Genomic DNA, 20,780 nt, shown 5'->3' with positions numbered 1-20,780 from the left:
ATAGATCTCTCTGTAGACATGGAAAAGAATGTTGGTCCAACACAAGCTTGAGAGAGCAGAGGACACTTCATTGCATTCTATCTCAACTATTTGTTTGAAAGTTCTTGGTCTGGAAATACAGGCAGGTCATGCTGTATTTCTTCTGCTAGAGTGGTGGGTTGGAATCAGTGCTGTGTTGTATTAGTTCCACAAAGGTGTATCAGGGGTTACATACAGTAGAAAGAGCAGGAACATTTCTGCAGGAAGTCTTTGACTTCAACACATCTGTGGGCACTTTGGAGATGTTAGTTTGTTCTACTTTATGGAAGGCATCATAAATTTCACGATATATCATTGCTACTTTTGCATTTGCCATAGCACAGCTTCACCATCCAATACAATGAGATAAATATTTTTTCCTGGATGGTGTGTTTATTTGACTCAGGATTTATACAGAGGTCCCCAAAATCATACTAAAACTTTACAGTAGAAACAATCAAGCTTGTAGATACTGTGACATGCACTTTATGTGTCCTGAGCAGATTATGCCCTGTGTTGTGATATTAAATATAAAATCTTTTCCCCTTGCTGGAGTCTATTTTTAGAGCAGTAATGCTGCAAGACACATGATCCAGAAAGGAAATTACTTAATTTTGCTGTATTTCCTTCTTTGTATTAGTCTAAGACCATCAAAGACATGTTCAGGACCATTCTTTAACTATAGTTAGTATGGTCATTTGTGTCTTGATCTTGCTGGGTTCTAAACTTTCTGGCCCAATCCATTAACTACCCTTAACTATTGAAATCAACATGACTGTTCATATGCCTAAGTGCTTTGTTGAATCAGGGCCAGAGTGTTCAGAAGCTTGTAAGATCGATCCCCCCCGCCCCACTGTGAGAAGCAAAACAAAAAACATATGGCCAGTCAGAAAAAATCATTGTGGTTTGCTATATGAAATATCAGATCTAACAAAATATAATGAATCTAAAGGTTTAGCTGCACAAAGAACAAGTTGTTTCACAGATATTTCAGACTCCTCATGGTATTCTGTTTGAAGGAATGTTAGCTTTGAATGAAGACAGCAGGTTTTCATAAAGCTAATTATCTTCCAAGCTTTGATAACAACTCATTTCGACATACAGGTAGCATACTAATTATGTGTATGTATTTTGGAGGAAGTCAGTTTGCTGAGGTATCTTGACAAAAAATACAGAACACCTTTTTTTTTTTTACTGAAATATGCATTTCACAGCTGCTAGTTATTTATATAAATTAATACTTTAATTTAAAGCTGACAGGTAAAGGCATATAAGTATGTCTTATTTTATAATATTTTCTTTTTTACCTTTTATTCTAATGGGAAAATCTGTCAGACACTGGATATTAATTACTTTAAATCCTGTCATGATGCAGAAATCAACTTCATGTTGCTGTGTTTATTGATGCCAGACATTTTTATTGTAATTGCACCTTAATTTGAGGTGCTGTTGTTGAACGTATCTGCTATGAAATCTTGTTTTCCAGCAAATCCCTTTCTAATAAGTTTTTGTAATTTGGTGCCTGCATAATAGTGCTGTCACAGCTGGTATTAATTGGCATTTTTGTACCAAATGGTACAGACATACATCAGAATAATTTACAAGAGCTGAAATACTTTTACGACATACACCGTTATCATTATCACCACTTGACGGGGTGGAACAGAGGTAAGGAGCCATGAAGTGCTTTGCCTAAAGACCTCCAGCAAACTAGCTGCAGTTCTCAAAACAGTCTGCTGCAATCTTCTTGCTGTGGATCACAGGAATATAAAGACATAAATACCTCTTAGATCTGTTTACCTGGTCTCCTGTAGTGACAGTACGTCCATATGGGTGGTGTTGGGCTGCATGAACAAAGTTCACTGCTGTTATGCCCATGCTATGCCAGTTTTTTAGCTACAAAACAGACTTCAGTTCCTCGTGACTGTGAAGTAGGCACCCTCCTGTACAGTAATTGCAATATAAAGCAAATAAAGTATTTGAGGCCGAGAAAGTAGCTGTTTGCAGTAGCATGGTAAAAAAAAAGAAACCACATTAGAAGAAATTATTCATATGGCTGGCAGTAATGTATATGTACAAAACAGAAATGTGGAAAATGTTGGCAAAGATGAGGGAAAGAGATCATGTTTAAAATTTAGTTTATTTTCAATAGACTGTAGAACCATTTAAACCAGAAATTCCATCTAGGAAAAGTTGCAGTTACCTGGAATTGTGCTGGGTTATTTTTCTGAATGCTTCTCAGAGCTTTAAATTCTGGGAGATTATGAGATTTAGCAAGTGTAGAATGTAGGCCTAGGGTATTCCTAGTAACCATCGTGCAACCATGGCTTAGGCTTTGTTCCAGTACTTGGTACTTATCAATTTAAGATGCTTAAATTGTGCATAATAACCTGAACTTTTCCAAGTGGCGAACAGATGTATTAGGCATTGGCATTAACAGGATTTTGAGCTATTTTTACAGCTTGAGGCTACAGAATAAATGCACATTTTCCACCCACAAAAATTTTAAATGTATTGTTTTATTTTTATTAAAATGGAACTAAAGAGTTTAAATTGGGGAGGGGGAGAAAACAGAAAATTTAGTGAAGAATATCTTTCTAAACACAATTGATAGAGAGTTTTGTGGAGATTCTTGTGAAAATAAAGACAGTTTTGGTCAAATTAAAAAAAAACACATGCATTAGAGCATCCCCTGATCCGTACGTTTCTAATTAGGATTTAAGATTTCTGTCCAACAAAGTTAGCTGCATGTCTTTGTTGAGCAAAAGAGGTAAGTGCATGTGATGTTTGTATAGAAATGTTTTCTTAAGCCTAGGAACTCATTTTATACTTTAGAAAATTTACTTTAAAAATCACAATCAAAGTAATTAGCAGCAACTATTAATCTGAAAAGATGAGTTATGTGCAACTGTCTTATAGATCTAAAAATCTTTAGCTTGGGCAGCTGGAGATCATTTCCATGTCATTATCATTAAGAGATTTTCAAAGTAATTGTCCTGGATTGTCTTTTCTTTTTTTTTTTTTTTTTTTTTTTTTTTCCCGCTTTACATAAATTTAAAATAAAAGTAATTATTTGAATAAGCTGTCTGCTGCTCTTACTTAAGTCTGTTGACTAATTTCACAAGCTTAGAGCTGCTCAGATGAGTGCTTGTACTTATTATGTACTTCAAGTTCAGTGTTTCTATACAAATATTTTGAGTTCTGGAAAATACAAATGCTTGCTGTTTGTGCAAGCATCACTTTTTTAATGTCAAATGATAGACTTTCTAACCATGAGAACAGTGGAGTTACCAAGCTTTATAAAGACTGCTAATTGGAAGTATAGAATCAAGAAAACTCCAAACTAGTAAGAAGGAGATTGATTATATACAAAAAGGCCTTATACTGTGACATCTGAAATATCAGGGAAGCAGACTGAAGGAGTCTGGCAGCTTCTTGTCAGTGTTATGTACCTATTCTAGAAGGGATAGCAGAGCTTCCTTGTAAAACTGTCCGAAATAAGTTCTGTTAGGTAATGAATATTCTGTTAATATTAACTACTCAAATGACTTTTCAGAAAAAGATGTGGCTGTTTGCTCAATGTATTAATTTTAGCTGGACTTAATTTGGTGGCAGTGGCTGGCATTCATCTAGACTGCAGCTTGAATGGCTTTTCCAGTACCTATCCCTGAGTTTGTAATGGACAACTAAAACAAAAAATTTAAGTAAAATTAAAGTAGTGATCTCACTAGGAGTATATTGCTGAAAGGAAGGCTGGGAGAAGCTTTTCTTTTGTGTGTGTTGTAAATACAAAATCAGCTATATAGTGTTTCATAAAACTGTCATGGTTTGAGATAGCCCCAAAATCCAATTCCCTAGCTCCATCCCCCCTCCCACATCTCAACCTAATGTGAGATGGGTTTTTCCAGACAAAAACACACCAGACTCAAAGTGGGGGAAAGGGAATGTATTACAATGACTGTACAAATAAATACCATATCACATTATACACATGATCACAAACTATCTCTACCATGACATATAGTATTTACAATGGATCACATCTCTTCTCCCCTCCAAATAAAAGTCCAGGAGGGAAAGAAGGACAGATCCCTTCCAGTCCTTAAGCAGCAGCATCTTCTGAGGCAGCAGTCTGTCTGTCTTCTCCACATGCAGCAGCTGATAGCTGGCTTTCTGCCAGCACTCAACGAGGGAGGTATCAAACTCCCCCGGCCCCATCGCCTCAACCGAGGGGTCTTCCGTGGGCTTCGTAACCCCAGACAAGGTCATATCACCACGTCATATCACGAAGACACAGGGGGGTCTTCGTGACTGTCTGGTATCTTCAGGAGACTCAGCTCCTTGCTTGCAGGGCCTCTGTGCCACTGCCTCTCAGGCTGCCACCGCGGCAGCAGTGCAAGGGGGGGGAGCCAAGGTCAACTCCCCCTGCATTCCATCTGGCCGTCCCGGTCCAGCTCCCGGGACGCTCTGAGCTTCTCAGCTCCTCTCTCTCCAGTGCTGCATGTCTAAAACTCTTCTCCTAAATAGGAGTCCATGTCCCTCTTCTCCAAGAGGGTCTCCAAGGGAGTTTTGGGGAATCTGGTATCAGTCTTGCCCCAAACTCTGTCTCTCTGCTGCTCTCTTCTTCTCCTCTCTTTCCAGGAGTCTTCTCTCCGGTGCTGCATGTTGTTTCTGCTGCTTCTTCAGTTCAGGTCTTATCTCTGGTTCTCTGCCACCATTTCTCTGGTCAGTCCCGGCTGCTGCTCTGCGCCCATGGAGAGAACATCTCCCGTCTTAACTACAGGCACCTAGCCCAGCTTTATGCTGTTCCAGGTCCCTGCAGCCCCCTCAGCCGGGGCTGGGAGGGGGCCAGAGGCCCCAAGGGGCACAGAGCCCCTTCCTCGTGGCTCACAACATGGCCACCTCTCCTACAACAACCAAAACTACAACTCTTCTCTTCCGGTGAGTTTGTGAGATGGTGACATTTCTGCAGGAGCGCCCATTGGGTAGAACTTCAAAACTTCAGGGGTTTCCACCCCTTGGGGTCTACCACTTTTCTCAGCCTCTGGGGGAAAACAAGGTCCAAACCACGACAAACTTGAGAGCCATGAGCTGTATGAGCACCTTTAAAAAACAAGTGCATATTTTCATCATTTTTTTAAATTCTCTCATTGTGACCTTTTAGATACTTCCATGCATTTTGTCTCCTTTTCCTTTTAAAAATATTAAAGATAATTTCTAAAACAGTTTTGTCATTTAATATGCATACTACATGCATGCACATACATTTTCAGTTTTTCAGGCTTCCTGTGTATCTTCAAGTTTTTTAGATAACAGACATTATAAAGGTGGAAGTGAGAATCAAAGGAGTTTTAATCTTGAAAGTAAAAGTTCAGGGAAGTCATAAAGCCCTGTTCTAATGAAATGTTTTGGATAAACTTAGCATCAGTTAAGCATCAGCTCCAGCTGTCATGATGCCTTCCAGTTTATAACAGCTGATATACTTATATATATGGTATGCAAAAGGTATACCTTATATAAAGGTATGCAAAACCTTTTTCAGATAACTTTTAATTGCATACTCACTGAAAAGAAAAAAAGTCCTCTATTTTCAGTATAGGTTGTTATCAGAATACTAGATATGAGCACTATCAAATCTAAGTTCCATTTGTTCAAATAAAATTCTGAAATTGTTTATTGAAAACCTTCATCCTACATTTACAGTAAAAATTACAAATTTACAGTTGATAGGATTTTTTAAATGTATTTCTGATTTTCTGTCTCAAATAGAGAAGTTATCAGAAACCACAGCTGTTTACAAATGGTCAACTAAGGGTTTGCTAATGCAGAAAAGGAAAAGCAGAAAGGAAGAAAAGAGCCACCTGAGATCAGAAGCTCACATAATGAATGGAGATGGACCTGCCACATAATCAAACAGAATTCTGCTGTGGCAGTAGCTGAAAATAACAAATATTTTTTCCTGTCCCTGGCAGTGTTCAAGGCCAGGTGGGATGGGGTAATTGAGCAACCTGGTCTAGTGGGAGGTGTCCCTGCACGTGGCAGGGGAGTTGGAAATAGATGATCCTTAAAGTCCCTTCCAGCCCAAACAGTTATATGATTCTATGATTCTATCTTGAATTACTTTTCGGAACAGAAGCCTAGTAAATTTCTGCAGCAATATATCTGAATGCTGAGCTGTTGTAAGGTCTTGATGCTTGGAATTTGTCTTTCTGCAGTTACACATGTAGTTATATTCAGTAACCTACTTCAGATATGTGTTTTATCCTGTTCTTGATCGATGGGTAATTACAAGGCTTGGATAAATCTCTACCAGAAAGAGAGTGATTTATTTATAGATTGCAAGTGAAAATTATTACAAATGAAAATAGCCATTTTGTAGCTTTGCAAAGAGCAGCCCACCCATGCAGGTAGTTTAAAATAATCATAGAACCCTAGAATGGTTAGGGTCAGAAGGGACCTTAAGGATCATCTAGAAGGTGAGGGACAATAGTTGAGTGACCTGGAAGAGATAAAATCAGATGAAACCAACTTGGAAATGCACTGTGAGTTTGTGCCTCCATCCAATAGGCACATCAAGTGGGAAGGCCCAGCAATAAAGAGACAAGAAAAGCACATCCATTTCTTTATTTATTTTAAGTGAGGGGGAACAATCACAAAGCAGGACATTATTTTTTATAGATTTCTTTTTGAAAGAAATATTGTTTCTAAAGAAATCACACACATAATTAACATACCTGTTGTTATGAAGACAGCTACTACAAAAATCTATTTCAATGAGCCATTTCAGCTAGTTTCATACACTAGTTATTTTCTCTGTAGTTTACAATCTTTCCCTTCTGCATCCAAATTGCTCATAGCAGTCTAATGCCAGATCAGCCCTTAAGGCGTCAAAGATATTGTTTTCCCTCCTGAAACCCACAATCAGGCACTTGGCATTAGTGGCTATGTCATACCAAGCTAATTAATAACAGACATAATTTTGCATCCCCTGTATAAAGATAGAGAAGGAAATCCAGAAAAATATCAGAAACTATTTGCACTACCTAATGAGTTTTTCTTCTTTTGTTAAATTCTTTATTGTTCTTTGTTTTGCTTCCTTATTCAAACATTATTAGACAAAAAGCTAGAAGAGCTGGAAATAAGTTGAAAACTTAACCTATTGATACTGCGGCAAGTTTTGGCATTGATTTAAATGGGAGTAAACTCAAGCCTTCAGTATTAGTCCTAAGAGTCAAGACTAGAATTTTATTTTGACAGATGCTGAACAAGTTTTATGGTGTATTCTGAAAGGTGAAAACTCAGGGATTTACAGGCATTTTTGCATATCTTCAGGCACAGATTTTTCAAGCAGTGCCAGGCAGCAGTATTGCAATGCTCTAACAATATAGAGTCAGGCAGTTGTCACAAAGTCATTCCCATTATTTGCAGGATGATTAGAAGTAGTAGCATTGAGATTATTCTTTTAATGCTCAGTTTAAATTCTTGATTTTTAAAGAAAATGTAAGCAGTATATGCTAACATATCTGAAAATGCCATTTCACTGTTTTTAAATTTATCTCCATTAGCTGATACAAAGTTTAAATTACTTTGGTATATAATATTTTCTCCATTATATAAAGGTTTCTTAGGTACAGGTGAGGATGTACCATACTTACAACTCCTTCTATATTCATCCAGGGAAGCTAGAAAAGTTGCAATGGTGAAAGCATATTTATAATATATGTCTTTTCCTCTCTTTTTATATCATTTAGATATCAGCATGAATCAATTCCAAGTCCACTGGTTACTGGAGTCCTGTGCACACAATGATACCAAAGGACTTAGGAAAGTAACAGAGCTGACTTATGTAAGTCTCCATTCAGCCTCTGCTTGACTCTGAATAGCTTCTAAGCAGCATGAGAAAGGATGGTTCTGTATCATAACACAGTATGCTTAATACCTTGCTTCACAGATAAGTAAGGATCTTTCTTTTTTATGTTCCTCCTTGGCAAAAGATAAAAATTGTGCATCTAGACTGTTTTGGGTTGTCTGTTTTTTAAAATCCACACAAGGCTAAAATTTTTTGTTGTTGTTGTTATTCAGAAAATGAGACCTGTCAAACTTCTTAACTAAGTACTTATGCATTTCTACAGCAATAAACATGGAGCTTTATCTGAAATTAGTAATATAGGACTCTAACACAATGCAAATACTGAACAGTAATAATAGTAATTGATAAACTAGGTTTTCTTTTAGAGATGCAGGTGAGTTTCACAACCCTGGGGAGAATAATAGATATAAGAAAAAAAGGACTGTAGGTGAGAAATATTAGACATTAAATCTGGAAGTCAGGCAGATATCAGATAAGAAGAAAAGCTCCATGTAAGTACATGTCAGCCCAAATACATATTGCATGGCAGTTCTTCGTTCTCAATTTGTTGGCAATCTAGTGTTATGTGTTTCTGTAACACATTATTTGAACAACATAATAATGTGATTGGTGCATCACAGTTGATTTAGTGGGTTATGGAGAGTGGACAAAATCATAGTTCACCTTCCCTGATCTATCCTACCACATCAGTTATGGGGAGTTAATGACATGTAGAAGTAGAGTAAATCAAAAGACATAATTTCTCACGCAGGGTGCTGTTAGCTCATAATACTTAATGCTTCATGGGGTTAGCATAGCAGATATTAGAGGTGGATTTAAAAAATGATGTAATGTTATGATGTTCATTCCCAGTATTTCGAGATATGCACATTGGAGATAAGAGAAAGTTAACATTTAAGAAGTTTATTTCCACTAGAGGTCAGAAAAGACTGTTCATACATCTGTCCAAATGCATTGTGGGATTAATTAATTTATTTCCTTTAAATCATTTTGTGGTATTTCATCCAAACTACTTTGGGAAGCTGTTTCTTTTGAGGAAAAAATAATTGAAAGCAAACAGAAGAGGGTGGATACTACAAAAGGTTTAGTACTGGGTATGTATAGGTCAAGGAGGGTAAAGCCCTTAAGCTTTCAGAGTTGAGCGTTTAGGCCTTGCCACAATAAATAAAAATAGCCCTGTCACAATTTTAAGGAGACATGAAGCCTGTTGGAGCACTCTCCTGGCAGCAGGAAGGCAGGGAGTCAGGTCCATTCTCAGTCTGATCCCTATGTTCCATCAAAAATGACCTTCCAGGTGAAGGTTAGATGCAAATCCAGTTTGTAATTAGAAAAAAACAGGGACTTATGCAGAAGAGCACGGGAAATTAGTCATTCTGAAGGGAATTAAAGACTTAAAAGGTAGTGAAAGTCTTTTGACCTTAGCCAGTAAGGTATTATTGGACATTTTCCCAGGAAAAAATCCAACCGAAGCAGCATTATTTTTCTTCCCATATATGATTTGTGCTAAAGCTTTCAGACTGTGATTTTCAAAAGTACTTTAAACAACCGTAAGAATTTGTCAGGACACTTACACTTTGTGTAGAGTTTTCTCCTCCGCTCCTTGTCCTTAAACGGAGACTTGTGGTTTGTAGTTTAGCTGTGGAGCTTTTCTTCCTGATAAGAATATAGAAGTAGTTAATGTACTGAAGTGGAAAAAAATGCATCCATAATGCTATGCTGAACTTTGAACGTGCTTTTAAAAAGTTAAACATAGATGAAGCCTGTCATTTACAGCAGCTTAACTTACATTTATTTAATTCAATTAGCATTTATATCTCACATTGCTACCCCCACTGCCATCACTCAGAGAGACTGTTCTAAATATTAGAAGCCAGTTGCTTTGATGCAGCACGGCAAAGGAACTGTGTAGAATTGAAGGACATATTCAAATACCATGCTAATATACTTTACTACTGAAAATAATCATAACGTTGGCAATGTTAGCTTTCTTCTCTAAGTAAAAACCACGTTGGCATGTGTTAAGCATACCAGGAAAATATTATTTTGGAGAAAAGTTTTCATCTTTTGCCAGTCTTATTCTTCAATTTCTTCTTCCTTTTTTTTTTTTTTCCCTAGAGATCTATTTCCAGTATGTGATTTTTTTGTTTTTCTTATTGTAGGAAAACTACATTATTCTGAAGGACCTGTCATTTTCATGCAAATACAAAGTAACTGTTCTGCCTGCAAAATCTAAAGGGCGTTTTAAGGCTGAGAGCACTTTCTTTGTTACTCCCCCTTGCTCTGCATTTAAAGAAAAGAAGCACAAGCACATTAATTGTCCTACTGAAGGAGGTAAGGCATAATCTGGAGAACTAGTCAAATAGTTCCAAATGCATTTATAATCACTAAAAGAGAGTCTTTAAAAGCAATTCTAAAACAGGAAATGAAAGATTCAGAACAAATAGAAATATAACCAATGCTTATGTGAAAAATCAACTGAAATACAGAGCAGTATTGATTTGGGCTAGTATATTATTGTTTTGTCAATTTAGTGTAATTTTATTGGATATTTTAATAAATATTTGATGACATTTGTTATGACACAGTTTTTGTTTTTGTAAGGAATAACAGTTTCCCAGTTATATGTGTTGTAATGATAGATGGTAATTGTAAACGTAATTATGCTGGCATGACCTATCATTTCAATATTTTGGTGCCGATATAAGCTGCTTTTTCAGTTTGTTTTTGTTAAGGTTAATTCTGCTCTCAAATAAAAAATACAGGCATTCATACCCTTTAATTATCACAATGTATAGCTAGAGGGTTATGGAAATTGCAGAATTATGGAGATATTGGTTGGAGAGGACTTCTGGGGTCAGCTAGCCCTAGGTCAGGTCAGCTATGGCTATGCACTGTCAAGACTGGATACCTTTCTCTTTGGTTAGAGGGTAGCTCCATTATGTTGAGCCCCTAGTGTTCCCAAGGGTACCCCCATGCTCCATGAGTCACCCAGAGTCCTGCTGGCCACCAGTCCCATTTCCTTACCACCCCTCCTGACAGTTTCCAGCAGTACAACCTTCCTGGGCAACTACAACTCAGGTATATCTTTCCCATAGTCAGAGTGCTGCTATTAACTTGTACTACAGTTTTAGAGCATGAATTTTACTTTTTGGTTGAATTATGGAATTCTGTGCTTTCCTGTGGGTTTTCTTGTCATCCCAAAACTCAGTTGGTGCTCAGGTATTCTGAAATACGAGGAGCAGGAGGATGGCTGCCTGTGAATGAGGCACTTAGATCTTTACATGCCATAGGCTTTCCTTGCTGTACCTGCAGCTGATAGCATTTGATATGAAGTTTGAATTTGGCCCAAAATGACAGTGGAATTTATCACAGATAGGCTTTGGTTAACACTGAAAATGTGATGCCAGAAAGCTGACTGGATCCTGTCAGTATTAGAAATACCAAAAAGAGATCTCTGGCTGACCTTGATTTGTGAAATTAAGTGAATGTTATTGAAGATTATCTCTCAAAGTTTAGCTTATCTTTTTTGCTTTCCAAATTTGTAGTGCCAGTTCTACCCAAAGTGTTGGCCAAACCCGAGAATCTATCTGCATCTTTCATTGTTCAGGAAGGTAACATCACTGGTCATTTTTCCTGGAAGATATCTAAGGCAGACCTTCACCAGCCCATGACAGGGTTTCAAGTCACTTGGGCAGAAGTGACTACAGAAAGCCGGCAGAACAGTTTACCCAACAGCATCATTTCGCAGTCACAGATCCTGCCAGCAGTAAGTTGTTTGTTACCTTTTGCTAGTGGCTTCATAAGTGTGTGTGTGTGTGTGTGTGTGTGTGTGTGTATGTGGATCATTTTTAGTGTTTAGTGGTGACACAGATGTCAAACACTCTGGCTCTACAAGCACGTTGGAGCAGGAAGTGCTTGATTTTTCCTCCTTGGTGGAGATACAAAGTATAGCTACTCTTCTTGATGACAAGTCAAACATTTTGGTGTGCCCAATTTTCAAATTGGCAATTGTCGTCTGACAAGTGCCTCTAAGGAGGAAGAGATCATCTGTGTAGCAATAGATAGTTTTTATTTTCTTTTCATGATCAAGCTGTTCAACTTGGTCAGTTTTACTAATTATTTGGTGTCCTTGTTGATGAATTTAAAAGAATTTTCTCTTCCTTTGAGTCACTCATTACTCTAAGAAAAATAAAAACCTCTGCCAATATGCACCATTATCTGATGGACAAATAATTTTAAGAAGTAGATTTCACTGTTTTTTGACAGTGTGAGCATTAACAATTTTAATTCTTCCCCTTGTTTTCTTCAAGATGACCTTTGCTATTTAAGTTCCTCCTCTGGCAGAGGCAGGTGAAGAGACCTTCATTCAAACTGTACTGCCAGCTCTGCCGGAGTAAACAGACCATGAGATGTTAATTTTCACTTTGGTTTTCATCTTTGTTTTTTAGGAGCAGGTGTATGTTTTATTTAGACTTTCTATTCCTTTTCGTAGGCTTTTGATTCAGTTAGATCCGAAATATATATGAAGTTTTATTTAAAACATTCCTTTTCATTGTGTTGGGTTTCAGTTTTTTGTCTGTTTTCCTCTAGTTTCACTACTGGAGAGCCTGGAGATTCCTTTGATTATCTATCACTATGTCTATCTGTCTATTTATGGCACACAGTTAACTTGCAGAAAACTGTTTTGAGTTGAAACAGTATTTTCTACCTCTCAGAAAATGTAGGGTATTTTATGGTGATGGTCATTCATTCTGACTGAAAATGTAGCATTTACACAACCAGGACTGAAATGCACAGGTTTTGACTGCTGGAGGAGCACCTGAATGAGCAGAGTGTGTGTATGAGTGCAATGTATGCACTCTTCTCTCTTTTTCTTAATCGTTCAGTATTTATTACGAGGTGGAACAGGCTTCAACAAGGTTTGTTAATGGCAGTCCCCTCTCAGAATACATGCTAATTTGCCAGTAAAACTACACATTTCCCCCCACTTTTTCTCTCTGTCCTTTCCCCTTTACTTTCTGCTCTGGCAGTAACAGCAAATTATCAGTTATTCCCACGGCTCACTTTGGTTTCCCCACATGGCGCAGGTACAGTGCCAACCAGAATAACTTGTCCTGCAAATTCCTGGCCAGCCCAGCCTGGCAGGTCACAGGAGCACACTGTGCCCACACTGTCTGGCTTCACTGCTCCAACTGTCCCCTTCCTGGGACTGGGCCTTTTCAGCTTGGAATGAGTGATTTCTAACAGCTCACTACAGGTGATGTTTTGATTTATAGTTTAGATTTTGATTTAGATGAATAGCTTCTGATTCTGTAATACCCGTCAGTCTTTAGCCATCTGAGACATTCTATGAAATTATTCTGAAATTTTGCACAGGTCTAAGTGACCATGAAAGGTATGCAGTAGTGAAAAGTGAGTCCATCATGCCAGAAATGGCCTTAAAAAGACAAATTCTTGCGGTGTAATTGGGACAAATCTGAAATCAGTGTGATCACTCTTTTTTTCACTAGCCACAGAAGGGGCTCCAGGCCAGCCACTAATTAAATTACCAATTAGTAGAATTCATATGCAGATCCAAAATAAAAACAAGTTTATATAATGAACATGTTTGTTACAAAGAATGTTTAGAAGTTACATTCTTATTCATCTTTTAGTGGTGAGCACACTGTCCACTTTCCCCAACAATCTCTGGAACAATTTGGACCTTCTAGACATGAAACTACAATATTATGGTGAAAGAGTCTGTTCAAAGGGAATGGCAAGCAAAAAATTCAGAACAAACCCTCTCAACAACGTGATGCATATGTTAAATCCTATTAACAGAATTCTAAGAAAGTGATTTGTGGGTGCTGAGAGTGATAGAACCTGTTTAAACCACTGATGTGTGTGAGTAGGGCAACCATGTTTTATTTTTAGATGCTCTGAGAATTAAAGCGATTTATTTAACTTTAGGATCATTATGTACTCACTGTGCCCAATCTGAGGCCATCGATGCTGTACCGCTTGGAAGTTCAAGTGCTGACGACTGGTGGGGAAGGGCCAGCTACGATTAAATCGTTCCGAACACCTGACCTTCCTCCGTTCTCACCCCACAGTAAGTACTACACTGTTCTGACACGTGGTGACGTTGCAAAAACTTCAATCCTCCACATGTAAACAGATTTTCAAGTCTTAGAGTCTTTATTGATTCCAGTAGCATTCCATAAACTTAAGATGTGGGGAAAATACTGGCTTTTTTTTGCCCCACAACTATCCATCAGCAATGATGGAAGCAAATGTAGTCTTTCTCTCAGTTTCTGTGGTCTGACCATTTACCATTCATTCAACCACAGCTCGTTCACAGAATCACAGGGCAGGTGTTTGAATGGGTCGTCGTGGTCGCGGGGGTGTGTGATCAGCTCGAGGTTATCTGGAGTCACCAGAGCTGCCGGGCTGGCCTGGGGTGTTTTTGGTTTGATAAATGCACACGTCCCCGGGGGTCAGAGCTCGCCTTTGGCTTATGCTTGTAGCACTTGGGATTCAAAGTTGGTCTGTCCTCCAGGTGCTACCTAGGCCTGGCATTCCTTAGCTTTCAAGATTAGATTTTTCTGGGTTTGCTCAGTACAACATGGCTAGAGCCTGATCATATTTCTAAAGCAGTGCAAATCTCTTAATGGCCATTTCCAGCACTTCATATGTTTCTGAAAAGTGCAGCTCAGTGTTGAGAAGCCAAATAAAAAGTGTAATTAATTAGTTCAAGACTCATCTGCTTGAATCTTTCTGTCCTTTCACAGCCCCACTAAAGTTCTCTGGACTGAACATGCACACAGTTGTCAGCACAGGTATTTCACTTACAAGCTGAAGGACTGCAAACTGAAGGTCTCACAAAGCCTTTTAAGTATGGATAAATGTTGGCATTACATATGCAGGGCTTGATATGTGCATATTTTCCTGTTCTTTTTGTTTAGGACCTCATCTGAAGCAACATCATGCACATCACTACAAGCCACCCCCTGAGAAATATTAGGCTGTTTCAGATACAAATAACTGAGCAGAAAAAACTGAGCTCCCAAATGAGGTCTGGGAAAAGGCATATCTGTAATAGCAATGAACCCAGTTTTCAAATGGAAGTGACCATCCTGTACGACCATATCTACTTCTCTGTAGTTTATTCATGAAAAGTTATATTTGCACCATGACCAGGATGAATCATACAGCAAGTATCACTTCATTACCACCACGGTTCAACAAACTGAAGATTGCATCCATCTCAACATCTGTGAGAAAATTAGAAGTGTGTTTATTATAATGTTTTCATATTCTATGTTTAAAGTAGGTTGAAACAGTGCAGTGTATACAGCTTTTTCTCTTAGTGAATTCAATGTTAATATTTGCAAGGTAGTCCTGTGATCTATACATAATTTTGAAAGAGGCCAGCTTCTCATCAGTGAATTTAAATTATCTATTTTACTTAAAGCCCTGCCTGTCACCAGTTTAAGCCCTATTGTATTTTGCTATTAAATAAGATCTTCATATGTCTGAAATAAGGACATGAGGAAAATAAATACCAGTAGCAGTAACCCTAAAGTATCCAGTATTTAATAATTGCAGTGTCACCATGGAGGAGGATAATGATACATTTGTATATCCGTCTGGTCTGAAGTGGTAATGTTCTATCACATAGATGTTCTATTAATATAGTTAATAGCTGAAGGATATACAGGGTAGATATACCACTGTATAGAAACAAATGGTGATTAATATAATTGTTTAAAGTTGATGGCAATAAATGCAAGTAATTGATAGGTCCTGGAAGAATGACTTTTAAAATCCACTTTACATTTTTTTGATATATAATATTTCAGGATATAATATTATCTTGAAAAACCCCACCAGTTTTCTAGTTAAAAATCTGAATAGTTAACATTAACATTTTAGAAACTGAAATTCTGAGGCACATTTATTATTCAAGTAGCTGTAGAGCTACTTTTTGGCTTTGAATTTTGATGCACGTATTTCTTTTCCCTGTGGAACTTTAGAACAGAAGGATGGATGTATTTGCTCTATTTTGCTGTTCTGCTTACAGAAAGAATTATGTGACAATATTCTGGCATATGGAAAACATTGGCTTATAGTTTATTTGAATGCATTTTTCAAATTTAGACAGAAGGGTGCCCTTTTTAACCATAAGGGAATTCATATTGCCTTATTGTGCAATATAAACTGTCTAGAGTAATTTGTCACACAGAGAAACATATCTCAATAGTAAACAGAAACTGCTTGGATTTATTATTGAGAGGGTGGAAAGTATCTGCCAATAAACATCCATACAAATACCTGTAATCAGCGTTTAATGTTCAGGATGTTCAAAGTGGTCCTGCATTCTTTGGCACCGTTTCCACTGCTCCCTGAATCATCACATACCTCAGACACTCGAGTCCAACTTGACAAAGTGACCACCTTTTCTACCAGCAAATTCTGTGGACTCACCTGTGCTTCATATTTATCTGAGATATTCAGTGAGAGGAGCTCAGACATTAGTGGTAAATAGATTTTCCTTCTCTCCATAACAAACTGTTTTGTGAAAGAAAATAAAAACATACGTGAAACCGAGGATCAGAGCTATATTTGTTATAGTAGAATATTCACAAAATACTCAGTTTGTCTGTACTGAAGTTTATAGCTTTTTGTTTCATGTGGATTAGTACCAGAAGGAAACAGTATTAATTTCTGATCACTTGCTCATCTCAGTTTTTCTACATTTCTACCTTTGGTTTTAAAGGGCTCTTTTCCATTCTCTTTCTATTTTGCTGCTTGTCTTTTTTGATATACACTTAGTGACCAAGAACTTTTCCATAAATTTTTTATTCCTATATGGTTTGGGCCTTTAGCAGTAATTTAAAAATGTTAAAGGGGCCTTTAGCAGTAATTTAAAAATGTTAAAGGCTATGGTACTTTAAATTCCTTCTTCTGTTATTGTGTCATCTCCCAAAATACATTAGCAAATAAACAGATGAACACTTCTTCAAAAAAATCTGTAGAATAAAGTTTTATTTTCAGTTTTGGCAGAAGACCAGAGTCTGAGGGATTTTTGTCAGGATGGAAATGTTTCATGTGTATAAGTCTTTATAAAGAAAATAAAATTTGAATCGGACTGGTGGGCAGCACTGCTTCCACATTTGGATTGCACAGGGCGTAGATGAGTCTAGAAGTCATCTTCCTGGTATTTGCTGGATCAGCAGGATCAGGGAAAGTAATTACCTCAGGCTTCTCTGAAGAATTCTGTCTAAACCTTTCAATCACAGTCTGTTCTAGTTGTGCTGGATCAAATCTGCAGTGACTTGATTAATGTTAATGAAATTACATTTCATTCATACTGACATGGTAAAGCATGAAACAGGAATGTTGGTCTTAATTACAATGATGCCAAATCTGGATTGGATATAAACAGGAATTTAGGAGCCCTGAGTCATCACACCCTTAGACTTGGTTGCTGAGGGAAAGCTTCATCCCTCCGAAATGAATCAAAATGGTTACTGTGTGCTGATGCCAGTCTCTCTGAAGCATTCATCTTTTCAAAGTAACAATGTACTTTTGAAGAACATCGAGAGGTTTTCCCTTTTGAAGTAGATTCATCAAAAAAAAAAGTCGATAAAGTAGAAATATACTGAACAAGTGTATTATATAGAGCCCACTAAGATGTAAAATATTTTTTTCCTTCTACAAACGATCTTATCAATTCACCTTTCAAATCACCCTCCAAATCAAAACCAAAAAGTACTAAGTCAACAAAGCTCATGAATGGATGTTAAATTCCCAACTGTGATTTCTTGATTATTTTTTTTAATTTAGCAGTACAGATTTGAAGTTTTTAGTGCCTAATTCTAGAGTCTTGTTTGCTGAATCAGACAGGATATTGTCCTAATTTACTAAACCACATTAGGCATTTAATTCAGCAATAGAATTGCAGTTTGCTACTTGATTCACTAGTTAAAGATTAATTTTCTCTAATGATGTGTGATACAGAGCTAATATTGGGATTATATTAGAGATATTGGGATGTTTTTAGATACTCTGCACCTTTACACTAATGTATTATTTGTTATGTACGATTCTGATGGATTTGTCAGTTGACTTCAGATGCATTTTGTTTATTTCTTAAAGAAGAATTATAAGATTATGCTATTTTTGCTAACTGCTTTGTGAAGTGGATTTTTCTGTTTGTTTGTTTATTGGTGATTTTTGTTTAAGAAGAAAAATGGTTTGTTCTTGTTATATCTTTTTTGACCATTTTTGAGTTGTTTATAGAGCAGGAGAAAATAAGATAGAACTTGTGCTGTTATCATCCATGCATATCATCTTGACTATTCATTAGGAATATAGCACATAGGTGAAAATAAGAAGTCTGATTTCTGAAATTCTGAACATCTTCAATTTAATGGCTTCAGCAAGAGCTAAGGACATAGTGTGGCAATGATAACATTAGCATTAATATTTGACATGGTCACACACAAAGTCAAAGAAATGCTCATTGCTAATGTGAATGGGAACTTTACCCTTGGGATTAGCAGAACTGTATAGAAACCTTAATACTGAGTCAATTTATTCCACAATAGTTTCATTTCCATGCTCCCAACTGGAGTCAGGGAGAGTTTCAAATGAGCAGGTCCTGATTTAGGAAGGTATGCAGAAGACAAAACTTCCATATGCACAAAAGACCCCAGTGGAATGGAAGTAAACCTGTGCAGCTAAGAATGAGCTTTAGTGATGCTTCAAATCAAGCATGGATGTCAAAGTTTGCTTGAATACTCTCTTAAATCTGGGCCTTGTAGAACAACATGAGGAAACCAGACAGTTCTAAATTCTGTGTACAACACCATAAAAATTTTTATTTTTCTTTGTGTATATGTAAATGTCATTGTGATATTGAGTTATTTATTAATTCATTTTCTTATACCATGTGCCAAGTATGTTCCTACCCTTTTGATCAGTACCTGTGAACATCAATACTAAAAATAATGTTATGCAAACTTGTGCATTTTAACCAGGAATATAATGCTAATAAGCTGTTGCATGTAGTTTTAAATAATAAAGAAAACCCTTTATTTAAAAAAATGTAAATGAATACCTGCAGATGTTGATGATTATATATGGGTTTGCATGCCAAAACTCATTGTTCAGTTGTGGGCATGAAATGTAACGACTGTATTACCTCTACTGAATATATTAGTAAGGTACAATTTACAAAGTAATCAACAGAGCTCTATATGTAAAATTTTTCCTTTTTACTTAATTATATTGTAGTAGCGGTAACAGAACTACTTCTCTGTTACCCAAATTGGCTGTAGAAATTATGTTTCTATAACAGTCATTTAAAGTCAATATTTATTTATGTCTGTAATACACAAAAGATCGGTCTTATGTGTTTGTCCTGTTATTTAGAGAAAAAAAATACACTTCTTGTAAAAACAATTTGTAAAAAAATGTAAATAGAGTCTGATTTCTTTTACTCACTATTTTCATGTTTAGAATCTGTACATACTGTTTAGGTAATAAACTATCCTACATCTTAATATTGCTACATTATCTCCTCCTTACAGAATTTGGAGGGGTTTTTTTCCTTGAAGACGTAGAGCCGTCTAAGAAAAATCGTTGTCGTACCAAGTACCTTTGCTTCATCTAAATTTCATTGTGTATGAAGTCGTACCATTTTATCCACTTTAACTGCAGCATTTTATTTTCTTTAGATAGTAATCAAAATAATCTGAAAATAACTTTAGATATCATTGGAATTATTTACATTGAAAGCCAATACTGGAAGTAAAAAGTAAGACATAAGAGCTTCTCTTTTCCCTGTTTTAATTCGATAGTTCACACTGAAGATTTGTTAATCCTTTTGTTATGCTAACTTAATTAAGTTGTTGGATTTATGTCAGTGGCCTGATCCCGCAAATCAAGATTTTTATGATTGAAACTCATGGTGAAAGCTATGTGTGCACCAGATTTGGAATATTTTCTGTTTTAAAGTGCAGTATCCCATGATTTAAATTCTGTATTTTTAGTAAATATAAATATCCATCTTAGTACAAACACTTAACTGTTTCAAATTGTCAGATATCTTTCGTTTGGAGATGCGTCTTTGGGTTACCTGACTTACCTAATAAACATTTAGATTTTGTTAACTTGATCATAAACTCCAAAATTTCCTGGTACTTCTTTCTCATTAGAATAACTGCTTACATTTTGGGGTTTGGTTTTCCTTTTACCTAAATGGATAATATTTATAAAAACTCATATAGAAAAATTTCTCTGCAAGTTGGACTATTTCAATGATATTTGCCATTATGGTTCAGTAAACCCAAACAAGAAGGATATATCACATGAACAGGTGAATAGGTAAGTTGTCATAATAATTGCTTGAAGTGTTCTATACACTGTAATTCAAAATAGCCATTCATTTTTTCTTTCCATAACTTCAAATAAATATTTTATTCAACACTGGATTAAAAGACACAATGACTGGATGATGAAAATCACATGAAATAAAGCAAATTTGGTGTATATTGAACAGTATTGATTATTCTGGGTTTGGGGTTTTGCGGCTTGTGCTTCTGTACAACTTGGCTTTTTTGCATCTAAAACCAGAATACACTCAAAAGGTTCCACTTCATAAAAAAAATAATCCAGTGAAAGCTTTTTGCAGTACAAAAAAACAAAACACAAAAGAAAACAAACAAAACATGCAAAACACCCACCCACCCTCTATATTTCTCCTTTTTTGTTACAGGTATTGTATTGTCATTGCCTGAATCTCTGCCAGCCTCCTTGAGGAAGGCCTTGGGGCCAAAGCACTGGCTGTTAGCCTATTGGTGGCAATTCAGCACCTGTGAGGATAAAGAAATCACCAGGTAGA

At 36.7% G+C, this 20,780-nt stretch overlaps 1 protein-coding gene across 1 annotated transcript in view; it reads left to right on the top strand.

The window, feature by feature from the left end:
- Positions 1-20,435, top strand: part of ANOS1 (anosmin 1) — a 136,978-nt gene extending 116,543 nt beyond the window's left edge. Inside the window, exons 10-14 of the mRNA XM_064646568.1 lie at positions 7,770-7,864; positions 10,048-10,219; positions 11,434-11,654; positions 13,841-13,982; positions 14,836-20,435. Of these exons, the coding sequence (XP_064502638.1) occupies positions 7,770-7,864; positions 10,048-10,219; positions 11,434-11,654; positions 13,841-13,982; positions 14,836-14,894 (689 nt within the window). The 3' untranslated portion in view covers positions 14,895-20,435. The remainder of the gene's footprint in view (positions 1-7,769; positions 7,865-10,047; positions 10,220-11,433; positions 11,655-13,840; positions 13,983-14,835) is intronic.
- Positions 20,436-20,780: the final 345 nt, after the last annotated feature.

The sequence above is a fragment of the Pseudopipra pipra genome, chromosome 2 (assembly GCF_036250125.1).
Source record: "Pseudopipra pipra isolate bDixPip1 chromosome 2, bDixPip1.hap1, whole genome shotgun sequence".
NCBI lineage: Eukaryota > Metazoa > Chordata > Aves > Passeriformes > Pipridae > Pseudopipra > Pseudopipra pipra.
The sequence above is the reverse complement of the archived record's forward strand: the minus strand, read 5'-3'. Positions and strand labels throughout refer to the sequence as shown.